The sequence below is a fragment of the Drosophila subobscura genome, chromosome J (genome assembly GCF_008121235.1).
Source record: "Drosophila subobscura isolate 14011-0131.10 chromosome J, UCBerk_Dsub_1.0, whole genome shotgun sequence".
Classification (NCBI taxonomy): Eukaryota; Metazoa; Arthropoda; class Insecta; order Diptera; family Drosophilidae; genus Drosophila; species Drosophila subobscura.
In genome coordinates, this window is record NC_048532.1 from 13,457,811 (window position 1) to 13,472,209 (window position 14,399).

The window sequence follows — 14,399 nt, forward strand, 5'->3', positions numbered from 1 at the left end:
TGCGTAATGAAACCAGATTCTATCGATCGATAGACGACTGCGATTTTATGAACGCGTGTGTTTGTCTCAAAGATACGCCCTAAAGATTGCGTAATAAATTAAGAGAGATACAAAAAAATCCCCTCAAACTAAATCTATAAAAAGAATAGCATAAAATTATAAATTACGCTTAGTTCAACGATCGACCTAGCCAAGGGAGGGAGGAACTTTGAACAAACTTTGAGCTTTGTTGGAGAGAAATACTCGTATAATGATGCATTGGAGACAATTAATTTTGGGCAATCAATTCGCCTAACGGCATTAACTGTAGAGAGACTTTAAAGCCTTAAATTCCGCATGCGATAAAAGTTGCAAATTTGTTTTAATTAAATCTAAATTTAATGGAAAAACAAAGCCGGCAAATGTCTACAAAATCAATTTAAGAGCAAGTTTTTTGTTGTTTGCTTGCGTGTGCAGAAATAACAGGAATCCAAGCGAACAGTGGGTCAGGAGCATGAGGGAATGTGGGTCTCAGCAGGGGAAGTCAAGGCAAAGGTCAGTAAAGAAGGGAACTGACTGCATCATCAACCGGTTGGAGGCTGCTGCTGTTTCCCCCTTTCGCAGTTGATTCACAGATCTCTGGATGGATGGAGGACATGCCATGAAGGTCGACCTTGGCTTACCACAGCTGCACTGCCGTGAGTAATTGCTACACTTAGCAGGGAGAGCGAGGTAGAGAGAGCGAGAGATCGAGAGAGCGACTTCATTTCAAGCGGAACTTTTTGTGATTTTTGGGAATTTATGCAAATCTTTGAATGCTCTCATAAATAAAACATTCTTTCAGACCGTTTCTTGTGGAATGGCAACACATATAAATGCGAAATTAATTTATGCCCAGCACCAAGACAGACTCCATCCAGCTTGGATTAATATCTGTGGAAGAAAGAAGTGCCATTGTCTATGTCGTTAAGTGCCAAGTGGCTCCATCATCGCGATAGGCGCGACATATGAGGGTATGTCTGGCTGTCGGTACCCCCTGCTGCTTATCGATTTGTTCAACAAATATTTGCCAAAAATTATCGAGCATATTTGGCTATGCGCACGCATGCGGTACACTCTCTAATTATGAGCAGATTCCCGATCCCCCAGATACAGCTCGTGCATATTTCACCGGTTTTTCTTGAATTTAAATTTAAAAAAAAATTTTTTTTCTTTTGGAAACCACTCACGAACCGCAGACAGTTAGTTGTCGCTGGTCTCTAAGTTATTATATATCTAGATATATTTTTGGGGAGTTTGCTTTGTGTTTTTTGCTGCTTTTTCTTTCTTTAGAAGCTATGATTTTTATTAAAGTCCATCCCGATTCATATTAAATACAAGCTCATTTACGTCTTTTGCATATTTTTTTGGCTCGTTTCTTTTTTTTCCACTTTTTTTTTGGGTTGAAACTACTAAATTTGTTTGGCTGTTGTATTCGTGGTGCTAAAATGTATAACGCCTGGAATCTGACAGAGAACGAGATGAGTTTTTATGGGTGTCGTTCTCGGACAGATCGGCAGCGACAGCGACAGCGACAGAGACCGCGTCGCCCCAACCAGAGGAAGAGCGTCAGCAGCCGGTTAGCCAGCATCAAGCAGGTTCTGTTAAGTTTTTCGGGGCAGCTCTGTCGAGAATCTTCTGCCGTAAAAACACATTTTTGGGCCCATCCTGAGGCGCTGAACTATAAATAATTGTCGATGCGCGGTGCTACGCCACAGTCACATTTCTGCATTCGTCGTGTGGATTTGATTCTGAGCAAAAAATGGTAAGCGTAGCGAATGGATAGCAAGGATACCATTGGATGGATTTTAAATAAAGAAAAAACTAAAGTGAAAAGTGAACATTAACCGTGAAAAATTATCTGTGGAATATAGAACTATCGCCGGGAGTGGATTAAAATCTTACTTGATAATCTCATCATGTGATCTTTGATGGTTTCATTTTGCAGAAACTTCTCATCGCTCTCGCCCTGGTGGCCGTTGCCAGTGCAGATGTCTCCCATCTGTTCTCGCACAGCAACAACCTGCAGGATGATGGCTACGTCTACGATCCACCATCGAATCCACTTGTGATCGATGTGCCATATGTGCCCAAGGAGTCGGCACCACCAACCGTCATCTATCAGGCGCCCAAGCCAACGCCTCCTCGCCCCGTCTACACCGCGCCCCCAGCTAAGGTCTACACCCCAGCTCCTCCAGCCAAGGTGTACACTCCAGCTGTTCCCGCTGGTGCCCTGAAGGAGGATGGCTACCATTATGGCGAGCCATCGATCAAGTTCGAAACCTACGAGAAGCCCGTGGAGACTGCCCCTGCACCAGTGTACGTGAAGCCCGCGGCTCCAGTCTATGTCAAGCCTGCAGCACCAAAGGTTGAATATCTGCCCCCTGCACCCGTGAAGAAGGTTGTGTACACTCCTCCTCCACCACCACCAGCACCGGTTAAGAAGGTCGTTTACACTCCTCCTCCACCACCGGTGTACGTCAAGCCTGCACCACCAAAGGTTGAATATCTGCCCCCTGCACCAGTCAAGAAGGTGGTCTACACTCCACCCCCACCACCACCAGCGCCCGTGAAGAAGGTCGTGTACACTCCACCCCCACCACCACCAGCACCAGCTGGCGTCCTGAAGGAGGATGGCTACCACTACGGACAGCCCTCGGTCAAGTTTGAGACCTACGAGAAGCCAGCTCCCGCTGTTGTTGTCAAGAAAGTTGTGGCTCCCGCACCAGTCTATGTCAAGCCTGCCCCACCCAAGGTTGAATATCTGCCTCCTGCACCCGTGAAGAAGGTTGTCTACACTCCTCCCCCACCACCACCAGCACCCGTGAAGAAGGTTGTGTACACTCCTCCTCCACCACCGGTGTACGTGAAGCCCGCAGCACCCAAGGTCGAGTACCTGCCCCCTGCACCAGTGAAGAAGGTTGTGTACACTCCTCCTCCACCACCACCGGCACCTGTCAAGAAGGTTGTCTACACTCCTCCCCCAGCACCCGTTAAGAAGGTCGTGTACACTCCTCCTCCAGCACCAGCACCAGCTGGCATCCTGAAGGAAGACGGCTACCACTACGGACCGCCTTCGGTTAAGTTCGAGAGCTACGAGAAGCCCGCACCAGCAGTTGTTGTCAAGAAGGTTGTGGCTCCCGCACCAGTCTATGTGAAGCCCGCGGCTCCAGTCTACGTGAAGCCCGCGGCTCCAGTCTACGTGAAGCCCGCGGCTCCAGTCTATGTCAAGCCTGCAGCACCAACAGTTGAATATCTGCCTCCTGCACCCGTGAAGAAGGTCGTGTACACTCCTCCTCCACCACCACCAGCACCCGTGAAGAAGGTTGTCTACACTCCTCCTCCACCACCGGTCTATGTGAAGCCCGCACCACCAAAGGTCGAGTACCTGCCTCCCGCACCCGTGAAGAAGGTTGTGTACACTCCTCCTCCACCACCACCACCGGCACCCGTGAAGAAGGTCGTGTACACTCCTCCCCCACCAGTGTATGTTCAGCCTGAGGGTCCCAAGGGCTACAGCTACCCCAACGATCCCCAGCCATCGTTCGACTATTAGGCTATTGTAGGCTTCTTGTAAATATAAAGAATCTTCATTAAGTATTAGACATATTTTTGAACGAATGGTGAATGCAGTGGTTTGGGCTTTCGCACGAAAGACGAATCCACTTGGAATAACTGTCAAAATAAACAAAAATCAATCGAATGGAAATTTCATGTATTTGTCTCTGTTACTCTTCTCTGCGCTGTGCTGTGACAAATACACAGGGGCGTAGGTGGCTTAATAGTACATACTCGGCCTCAACCCCCCTTTCCAAGCCAATGCCAACACAGATTTACAGCACTTGAACCCTCTCATCTGCACACCACTGCACTCACTTCTCATTGTAAGCACAAACCTTCGCTCTGTTTGCGTAAGAGAAAAGAAACACCGAGAGAGCTCATAGGAATCGCATGAAGTGATCGAGAGACTAAACCATTGTGAAATTAATCACAAGTAATTACATACATAAGTAAATTCACCTTGAACTAAACGACCATTCAAAGATTATATACATAATTACAAGAAATGTAATGCGCTAAGGGTTTAGTTTCTTGAATATTCATGCCGTCCTCTATCATCTTCCATGCTCTTATGGTCTTCTCCCCTCTCCGCCCATACAACACAAGCTAAAACAGAATCAGAGCCATTTCCCCTTTCTTGCCATTCACCGTTGCATTGACAAACGCACAAACGTTTGCTCTCATGGAGTAGGTGAGGGACAAGCTGGGGGATTAGTTTCTTGAATATTCATGCCGTCCTCTATCATATTCCATGCTCTTATGGTCTTCTCCCCTCTCCAGACCATACAACACAAGCTAAAACAGAAGCAGAGTAATTTCCCCTTCTTACTATTAACCGTTGCATTGACAACTGGTCACTCATCAAACTCGCAAAGGTTCGCTTTCTTGGAGTGGGAGAGGGACAACACACATGTAAACTCCAATGAGTGAGCAAGTAGGAAGCGCATAAGAAGGAGAGCTGTAGGTGAGAGGCCTCTTGAGAATACAGTGGCGTGCAGTGGAGAGGGTTACATTTCCGTGTGCATTTCCCCCTTGGAAAGGGGGCTTGAAGCCGAGCATGTAATACAAATCCCCCTACGCCTCTGTGCTCATTTGAACGAGAGAGCAAGTAGGAAGCGCAAAAGAAGGAGAGCATAGAATGTTCTAGAAACCAAGCCGCCTACGCATTACAATTTGCGCCGCTCTCTCACTTTCAATTTTTCGGACGGACAAAGCGCGTGGTTTTAAGTAAGCTCCGCGTTTCGGGTCGCGAAAATCGGGAAATGGATGAAAAATCCATCGGGAAAATTGTCGGGCAGTGGTGCAGTGCAGTGTAGTGGTTCAGTGTGGTGCAGTGAAGTGAAAAGTGCAGTGAAGTGGTTGCAGCATAGTTCCTGATCCAGAGATGCGGCAAAATGGCAAAGTGGCAGCGGAAAAATTGGCAATAAGTGAAAGTGAAAAGTGTATTGGCGAAGTGAAGTGGTTGCAGTATAGTTCCTGATCCAGAGATGCAGCAGCAGATGGCAAAATGGCAGAGCAGCGGCAGCGGAAAAATTGGCAATAAGTGAAAGTGAAAAGTGTATTGGTGAAGTGAAGTGGTTGCAGTATAGTGGGGCAGTGTTTCAAAAGAAAAAGGGCCAAAAATGGCAAGAAAAAGTTCCAGATCCAGAGAGGCAGTAAAATGGCATACAAAAGGCAGAGCGGCGAAATAAGAAAAAAGTGAAAGTGATGTGTTCTAAGTGCATTATACATTTGATGTACAACATATTAACTTATTATTTAATGCAAACATCTTTTTTTTGTCGTTTGGTCACGTGATCTCTGGCAATTTGTGTCAGTGTGTTTGTGTGTGCAGATAATGCAAAAGATGCGCAGAGTTTTGTCCCTTTCCCCCGTCAATCTTTCCCACTCCAATGCCCAACATGAAGAAGTGGAGAAAAGCAATAAGAATGGCGTGAGCGCAGCGTGTCGACGCTCTCTCATTACATGGTGAGGTGAGGTCTTGCTGATCTTTTTCTCTGTCTGTGGTACGTTCAGTGCAGTTGTACCTCACCTTACATTAATCTACCCATAATGTGTGCTCTCAGTGAAATGTGCTTTGAATTATTTGAATTCCTTTGTTCTGGTGCGTTTTCGTTTTCGCTTTCGTAAATCGTTCGCTCGAATCGTCGCGCGGTTTTTCGTAATTTCTCCGTCCCGTTTCTCCGTCCGACGTTACCCCAGAGAAGAACAGTAAATGAAGAAAGGAAAGAGTAACAGCGCAATGTTATGTTCTAAAAAGGTAAGAGAGCGAACGTACTCTTTGAACTCTTTCTTTTATTACGTACTCTAATTGCTATTGGATATGGGAAATGGGGAATATCTTCTGTTGTGGGGCTATTTTATTTACATTTGATTTTTTTATCTGATTAATATACTGGGTCCTGTATCATTTCTTTTACAGATCAAGTATGCAATAATTTCCATAAAAATCCGAAATATACCTAAAAAACCTGATATTTACAGCCTAAAAATATGCCATCTTGTAGCTGCCAAACGGTAGCGTATTTTTATACAAAATAATTCATGTAGATTTAATGTAAAAATAAATCATTTTTGTGTGGGGCAGTCTAGACAAGATTCTCTGCACAATATATGGCAGTGATACGTCTGTCAATCAGAATCAACTTTGCTGAGTGGGTGTGTCGCTGGCCATTCATTCAGATTCTATCCGAATAGAAGCTGCTAGAATACGGATACCCCCGCTCTATCGAATCGTCTGATATTTCAATCAATCTTGACTTGTCCACTCATTGGTTGGCATAGATAAATTGTGCAAGAATCGGTGGATCTGCATCTGTCCTAACGTGAAGCTCTAATGAAACTGAACTTATGGAAGCGTTTGTTTTTATGCGCTTTATATGCTGTGGGGCTCGGACTGCATAATTATTGATTTGCATGGGGGAGGGGCGAACTTGCGGGGGACAACGACAAATTCGTCAACGGCTTTCAGCGACTAGAATCATTAATTCAAGATGGAAATCAATGCGAGTATCAGAAACAAATGCGTCTAAGACAAAAGGCTTGTGTGTATGGGCTCTGACACTTGACCCCACAAAACAAGTCTTGGCCTTGGCAATGAGGCGACGGCATCGCAGATGGAGATGGAGATGTTGTAGTATTTTATTTGTAGTGCTCTATCGGTAGCAGGCAGCTTTGTATCTTTGCTTGTTTATCTAGGGCCGCCATTCTCTGCTTCTAGCAGCAGCAGCAGGCAGGCAGCCGGCAGCATCGTCATCGTGATCGGCTTTGGCTTGAGCGTAATTAATAAAGTGAGGCAAAATCTGGGCAAATGAGGCGAACATATAGAAGTATAAATAGTTGGGGTCTGAGCGCCGGCGCTTGCATTCGCTTGAGCAACGTTTGGAACGCTGGAAGCGACTGAAATTCAACTCCATTCTTAGAGCCATTCCCCCAGTCACACAAACACACACGAAACATGGTAAGCGCTTGTCATTAGCCTCTTGCCACACATTCGCCTCACGCTTTTGTACTCGTACCCTGCAGCGTCTTTCCATCTTTGGCCTGTCGCTGCTGCTGCTGCTGTCGGTTTGTCTGCATTCCGCCACATCGGATGTCTCTCAGCTGGTGCGCTCTGGCAATGGTTTCGTCTATGATGTGCCGAAGGTCACTCAGCTGGAGCTGGAGGTCAGCAATGAGTTCCCCACGGGCGAGGAGTTCCCCCAGGATGCCATACCCGTGGCACCATCCGATGCGGAGCTAGGCCAGGCCGAAGAGCTAGAGGAATCCGCACAGCTAACATCCGCCTCCAAGCCTCCAAGTAAAAGTGCCGGCGGCAGCAGCAGCAGCATTCACGGCTACAAGTACCAAGTGCCCAGCAGGCGCTTCAAGAGCTGAGACCCTCTACCCACCTGTCGTGTTTCCCTCGAATTTTGTACCAAAGTTTTCTGTCTAAAGATAATAAAAATTGAAATCCCCCCCATAAGATCTGGCTGCGTTCCTTTCACCAAAAGAAGCCCTTGGGCAGGGCTTACGCCTAAGACTTGCCTTGGTTTCGGTTTTAGAACGAGATTCCATTTGTGTTTATGGATTGTGGTGGCAGACATGGCGTCTTCTTGCTAAAATAAATGTTTATGCTTGACAAAATGTATCTTTTAATCCCAAACCGGTTACGGTGGGGTCTTTATATATTTGCACAAGTCTCGGTTGGGTCTGTGACTAGAGAAGAAGAGACTGAATGCCCATAAAGAACGACAATTAATTTCATAAACGGCATAAATTACGCGAATTATTGGCCAAAAAGGCGGTGCACACAGCACACGCCACTGAGTCCAGTTTTGCGGCACTTGACAATCGATCAGTCGGATCGATTCCACCAACGTTTTGGGAGGCGGTTCAACAACCCGCATAAATTATAAAAGAATGAAACAAAAAGTGATAGTTGAGCCACGACTTTGTCACTGTTTTTGTTGTTTTGTTTACTAAAATCGCTAATCCAACTAATTAGTGGATTAAATGCTGTCATTAAAGGGATGGCAAATTTGTCAACTGCTTTCAAAATAGATTCCCCAATCCAACAGCTGCGAAAAAAACCAATTGGAATTGCTTCCGCAAGCTCATGTCGAATGTCTCATGTCTCTTGTCTCATAGAGAAGACAGCTTCATTGTCCGTCATTGTCCATGAAATACTCAAATCCACTCCACTGGAGACTTCTTGAGCTGCTGCTGCTGCTGCGAAAAGGCAGCGCGCGCCATAATTATTATAAATGAAGTCTAAATGATTTATGACAGCAAGCGGATCGCGCTTACAACGCTGCTGGCAGGCTGGCAGCTGCGGAACTAACGCATCTCTGCGCTGGCTTTGGGTCAGCAGTGTTTCGGGTCGGAAGCGGAGGCTCACGTTTGACACCAAGCAAACAATGAAGCGCGCTGCTTGAGCCAACGCTGAGTGACGATGCTGATGAAAAGCCCGCAACACACATAAAAATATAATGGCTCTGGGCTCTCCTCTGTGGCGCTAATCATTCATACAAACATGGCCCAACCGATACACAGATACAAAATACTTAAAGCCAAACTGAGACAGATACTCGGACATTTTTTTTACCGATACAAAGAATGGTTTGCTGCTGCCATGAATCTGGCATCGTTAGCTCTAAGCTTCGATATCGATTTAAATGATAATAATTGGCCTTTGGAGAGCAGCAAAGCCCATGGACTTGCGTTGGTCTTAGAAGTTTTTTTCGACTATAAAAAACAGCTACACATGGTATTGGTCAATCATTTGTGGTCTACGAGCTCAAGGTGTAACATAAACCAATAACCATGGTGAGTCTTGGCATCCTTAAGCAACCCCCGACACCCTGACACCTTAACAAACTTCAATTTATGACAGAAATTCATCATTTTGGTGACCTTTGGCATGCTGCTGGCATTGGCTGCCGCAGATGTTTCGCATTTGCCGCTGGAGCAACTCCTGGAGGAGCAGGGGCAGGAGGATCATGGCTATGGCTATGACTATCCCAAGCCGGTGGTGCCATTTGTGGTGGTGACCACCACAACAGAGCCACCCACGCCACCACCAACCTATCTGCCACCCAAGCCAGTGCCCACTTATCTGCCTCCTCCGCCACCAACAACGACAACCACGACGACGACCACCACCACGACACCTGCCCCAACGCCAGCACCGACCTATCTGCCACCTCCTCCACCCACACCTGTTCCCACCTATCTGCCACCTCCCCCACCAAGAACGACTACCACAACGACGACGACAACGCCTGCCCCTACGCCAGCGCCCATCTATCTGCCGCCCCCTCAGCCAGAGCCAGAGGTTGAGCCCGAGCCAGAGCTGGTGCCAGAGCCAGTGGAGGAGCATGGCTACCATTACGAAGCGCCCGCCAAGTCATTTGTGTTCTAGGATTTCCACTCAAACTGACTGCACTCTGAACCCTGAAGTATCCCCCGACTCGACTGTTGTTTGTTTTGAATCGTTTAGGCCTAGTATTATGTAATATAATAAATGCTGTTTTGTTTAACCCCATTAATACACCCCACCCATTGATCCACATTGATATCCGTTGCATTATGGCTGGGCTAGAGGAGAGTCAATCACCGGTCAATTGTCTTTCGCATCTCACGTTTCACGATTGAAATTCCACTTGCATATTCATGAAGCGCCACTGATGGACCACCAGCTGCACCACTCGGCTGACTCGGCCTTTTGTTGTGCGCCTAATTAAAGCCATTAATTGGGGGGAGCAAAAGATACCACACGCCGATAATTGCCACCGGCAGAGTGGCTCGATGGATCACACACAAGTTCATGAAAAGCTCGAAAAGTGTGAAGAAAACCGAACCAAAAATTATGCACCGCTTGGCCTGGCCTTTGTGCACAAATAACGAATGCTGATTGCTGTCCAAACTGAGGAGATGGAGTGCGAGTTTGAAGTTCGAGTTGGAGTTCGATTGGAGTATAAAAGAAGCGACCATCGACGATAGTGACATTACTTGAAGCCGTCAGCAAACGGCAGCAACATCATCATCCACGCAGCAAAGGAATACAACCCAACGGAATGGTAAATGGCTGGACACATCCTCGAACCGCAATGGAACTAAAATCTTTCCTGTCATTCCCTGCAGAAACCTCTGCTGATCCTGTTGGCCGTGGCAGGCCTTGCTGCTGTCTGTGTCCGTGCGGATGTTTCCCATCTGTTTGGTGGTGGCGGCGGTGGCTATGGACATGACCACCACGATCATCATGATCACCATGATCACCACGATCATCATGACCACCACGATCATCACGATCACCATGATTATCACTACGATCCCCATGCCCACTCGCACGGTATATCATCTCACGATGGTCCTCATGGGCACGCCGGTCTGCACATAGATCTGCACTACCAGCAGGAGCCCCACCATCATCACCATCATGTGGAGCCGGAGGCCAAGTTCAACATTCCCAGCGGCTACAGCTATGGCGGACCACCGCCGGCACCCAAGAGCAGCTACCTGCCGCCAGCACCGAAGGCCAGCTATCTGCCGCCAGCGGAGAAGCCCCGCCAGAAGTATTTGCCACCCAAGGCGTCGCTGCCACCACCACCACCACCGCCGCCCAAGGCCAGCTACTTGCCACCTTCCAAGCCGGAAGTGAAGTATCTGCCACCTGCCCCTGCACCCAAATATCTTCCTCCTGCACCTGCACCAAAGTACTTGCCTCCTGCACCTGCACCAAAGTATCTGCCTCCCGCTCCTGCACCCAAATATCTGCCACCCTCTCCACCGGCACCCAAGTATCTGCCCCCTAAGGTCGCTCCCAGCTTGCCGCCACCACCTCCACCCCCGGTAGTGGCGCCCAAGCCAAGCTACTTGCCTCCTGCCCAGCCGGAAAATAATTATCTGCCGCCCGCTCCACCGGCCAGCAAGTATCTGCCCGCCGAGGAGCCCGTGGCCAGATATTTGCCGCCCAAGGTAGCTCCCAGTCTGCCACCGCCACCACCTAGGCCAGAGTCGAGCTACTTGCCGCCTGCACCCAAGCCAGAGTCGAGCTATCTGCCTCCTGCCCCCAAGCCAGAGTCTAGCTATCTGCCGCCTGCGCCCAAGCCAGAGTCGAGCTATCTGCCACCCAACCATGCGGAGGAGCACCACCACCATGAGCATCATCACCAGCACCAGCATGTGGAGGAGCACCACCATCAACAGCATGAGCATCAGCCAGAGATTGACTTCCACATCCCCATACCCTCGTACGCGCTGCCCCTGCAGTCGGAGAGCCACATCCATGTGCCCGAACACGGCTATCAGTACAAGCCGCCACTGCGTCGCTTCAGGCAATAAGCCACGCCCCATCGAACACACACACACATCCCCCAAACCTCATAAATGCTGCATCTAGTTTTAAGTTTTTGCAAATTAAAATCATTTAAAAACGAAACGAAACCAAAGCAACACCCGAGACACCAGCTGAAATATTTCACCAATCCATTGTTTGAGTGACTCTTTCGACAGCCGACAGCCGCTCAAGGTCGAATCTATTAAAGACATTTAGCCAGAGGTACGAAAAAAGGGACACACACAGACAGACAGGCAGGCTCTGCTCCATGGCTTAGAAATTGGATCTTGGAACTGTCCATGCGCGACCCCCAAAAATGGATTGCGGCCAATCAACCGAGGGAGCCACAGTCTTCAGTCTTTCAGCACCTACAGCTGTCTATAATTATTTGTGTTTAGGAATGAAAAATGATGTTTGGAGATATATATAGATATTGATTACAAAAATACTCATACTAACACACAAAATTTTGATAATCGCGGGCCGGCAGCTATCAAAGTCTCTCCACTGACCTCTTTCAGCGAGCGCTTTGGCCAGAGATGGAGCAAGCGTGAAGTAGGGCAAACTAAACACTAAAATTAAGCAAATGAATACTCTTCCCTGGTGTATCTAAAAGTACTCAAACAAAACCGGAAGCTGAGGCTGTTTTAGTGACACCTAAATGGGTTCTCCCACAGACAAAAATCGTATCCCAAATAGTTTTGCAAGCGCAGCAGACATAAAACCCAACAAGTTTAATGACTCTTAGCCATAAAGAGATCTGTCTTCTCTCCATAAAAAACAAAAGCCCCAACGCAACGAGGGAGATGACTGCGAATTAAGAGATTTCGATTCAATAAAACAATGAAATTCCGCACCGAATACCGGGTGCTGCCAATGTGTCTTGGCTGACAGCCACCGGCGTCACACCATCATCTGGATTTTAGAGTCTGAGACTGAGACTGCCAGAGCGTCGCTGTCGACCGCTTTATCGTCTGGTGTCGCTGTTCTCGCCGCGCGGCAGCTCTAACTGTATAAATAAAGAAGCACTTGCCGGAAACTGTATCATTTCGGGAGTAGCAGTCGTCGCACCAAGAACGTAGCATCCACAGAGGAATAAAAAGAAGAACGCTTGGATATTAAAATGGTTTGTTCAACGCTTTAAATGCTCATAGAGAGAACGAATTCTAATGTCTCCCTGCTCTGCAGAAACTCCTCATCCTGGCTGTATGTGGCCTTGCGCTGGTGGCCGCGGATGTTTCGCATCTGTTTGATCACGATCATCATCACCACCATGAACATCATGATCATCCCGGCTACAACTATGAGCCACCGAGTGTGCCCTTTGAATTGCCAACTCCCGGACCATCCTATCTGCCACCGGAACCCGTGACAGCTCGGGTGATTGCTCCTGTGCCCTCGTACTTGCCACCGGTGCAGCCGGTGACCAAGCCAACGCCGATTTACTTGCCTCCCCAGCCATCGGTGAAGCCTGAGCTGCCTGTTGTCAGGACACCAAAGCCTTCATATCTGCCACCCCCGCCGCCGGTTGTGAAGGTTGTGACCCCTAAGCCTTCGTATCTGCCTCCCCCACCGCCGGTTGTGAGGGTTGTTACTCCGAAACCCTCGTATCTGCCTCCCCCACCGCCAGTTGTGAAGGTTGTGCCACCTCCTAAGCCTGCCTATCTGCCACCTCCAGCTCCCATTGTGAAAGTTGTGCCGCCCAAGCCTGCTTATCTGCCTCCACCAGTGGCACCCGTAGTGGAGCAGCCACAGCCGGAGTATCTGCCGCCCTCGAAGCCGACCTTCAAGATTCCCATTCCCTCCTATGCCGCGCCGCTGGAGGAGCCCGTGAACAGCTACCTGCCGCCCCAGGAGATTGTGGAGCCGCACAGCGAGGATGGCTATCACTACGATGCCCCGGCACAGCCTTTCCTGTTCTAAGAGAAATCCCTACCCATCCTTAGCCATTTTATTGTTGTCTGCCAATGTCCAACGTGTATATACTATAGATATTTATTAAGTTTTGTAAACGAATAAACCCCTAACACCATGAAAAACCACATGCCCACATCCTGCTCTTGAACTTGAACTTGAGTTGAGTTCGGGGGAAAATCCTATCAGAAGTATGGCACAGACCCAACCACGAACTCAACTCAAGAGTGCCAAGAGTGGGGACAGCATAATTACACTTGAAGGTGTCTAAAAATAGCTGAGACTGTGGCAGAACAGTTTCATTCACGGGAGATACCAGAGCTCCAGTTGTGGCTATTTTGAGTCGTCCGATTATGCTGATGCTCTGCTGGCCAATTCCGGCTTGATTTATGGCCACAGCCACAGCGTGCAGCTCGAGTGAGTAATTGAAGCTGATGCTGAGGCCATAAGCTCTAATTTTATGGCCCGAATTGTGGTTAAGCTTCAATAAACGACGGCTTATAATTTATGGCAATAATTCTTACCTTGATTGCAGGCAGACAATCGCTGGCATTGTTGAAGGTGTGAAGTTACGCCCTCGACCTCCCCGTAACGGACAGCTTTTAGCATCCTCCCACGCCTCTAATGGGGGGATAGAAAGTGAAACTAATGCGATGAGGAAGTTCAAACATTTTTGGACAGAGAAGAACATACTTTGGGAATGGAATGGAATGGCTACTGCGTGTGTTGACAAAATGAATTGCTTTTATGCAAATCGGATTGCATGATCTAATAGTTGATTATGGAATGGCTGGGAACCCGTTTCTGCTGCCTCTGCCACCCTCAAATTAATTCGATTATTACGCTTATCTTTTGTTTAAGTGCCTCAGAAATGATTTACTTTAAGAGCGCGTATACGGTTGTTGCTCTTAGTAGCGCCCGTTTAAATAAACATGCCCCATAAATTATCGAGCTCATCATTGATTTTAGAAAGCCCAACAACCGATGACCCGAGGCAGGTTCAGATTCAGAAACAGATTCAGTCGTCTAGCCTGTTTCCGATCTAAACACTGCCACTAATGAAACGAAACAATTTGTTTCCTCGTTT

At 47.9% G+C, this 14,399-nt stretch overlaps 5 protein-coding genes across 14 annotated transcripts; all 5 read left to right on the top strand.

Moving 5' to 3' along the window:
- Positions 1-1,692: 1,692 nt before the first annotated feature.
- Positions 1,693-3,727, top strand: LOC117894894 (extensin-1). Of its 10 annotated transcripts, none has more exons than XM_034802177.1 (3): positions 1,693-1,783; positions 1,967-3,233; positions 3,366-3,727. In XM_034802177.1, exons 1-3 carry the CDS (start codon positions 1,781-1,783, stop codon positions 3,572-3,574), a joined length of 1,479 nt encoding a protein of 492 aa, XP_034658068.1. In that variant the 5' UTR covers positions 1,693-1,780; the 3' UTR covers positions 3,575-3,727. The 10 variants fall into 10 exon arrangements, with proteins under 10 accessions (XP_034658068.1, XP_034658071.1, XP_034658069.1 ...); XM_034802180.1 differs by having other exon boundaries at positions 1,967-2,989; positions 3,350-3,727; XM_034802178.1 differs by having other exon boundaries at positions 1,967-2,870; positions 3,030-3,727.
- Positions 3,728-5,507: 1,780 nt separating this feature from the next.
- LOC117893490 lies at positions 5,508-7,539 on the top strand. Its single transcript, XM_034800122.1, has 2 exons — positions 5,508-5,512; positions 7,002-7,539. The coding sequence occupies exons 1-2, from the start codon at positions 5,508-5,510 to the stop codon at positions 7,453-7,455; spliced, it is 459 nt and encodes a 152-aa protein (XP_034656013.1). The 3' UTR covers positions 7,456-7,539.
- A 1,302-nt stretch (positions 7,540-8,841) lies between these two features.
- On the top strand, positions 8,842-9,481 carry LOC117893504 (extensin). The gene is made up of 2 exons (XM_034800142.1): positions 8,842-8,886; positions 8,954-9,481. The coding sequence occupies exons 1-2, from the start codon at positions 8,884-8,886 to the stop codon at positions 9,479-9,481; spliced, it is 531 nt and encodes a 176-aa protein (XP_034656033.1). The 5' UTR covers positions 8,842-8,883.
- Positions 9,482-10,059: 578 nt separating this feature from the next.
- Positions 10,060-11,410, top strand: LOC117894022 (extensin). The gene is made up of 3 exons (XM_034800860.1): positions 10,060-10,139; positions 10,204-11,199; positions 11,275-11,410. The coding sequence occupies exons 1-3, from the start codon at positions 10,137-10,139 to the stop codon at positions 11,401-11,403; spliced, it is 1,128 nt and encodes a 375-aa protein (XP_034656751.1). The 5' UTR covers positions 10,060-10,136; the 3' UTR covers positions 11,404-11,410.
- Positions 11,411-12,508: 1,098 nt separating this feature from the next.
- LOC117893863 (proline-rich extensin-like protein EPR1) lies at positions 12,509-13,429 on the top strand. Its single transcript, XM_034800633.1, has 2 exons — positions 12,509-12,524; positions 12,587-13,429. The coding sequence occupies exons 1-2, from the start codon at positions 12,522-12,524 to the stop codon at positions 13,319-13,321; spliced, it is 738 nt and encodes a 245-aa protein (XP_034656524.1). The 5' UTR covers positions 12,509-12,521; the 3' UTR covers positions 13,322-13,429.
- Positions 13,430-14,399: the final 970 nt, after the last annotated feature.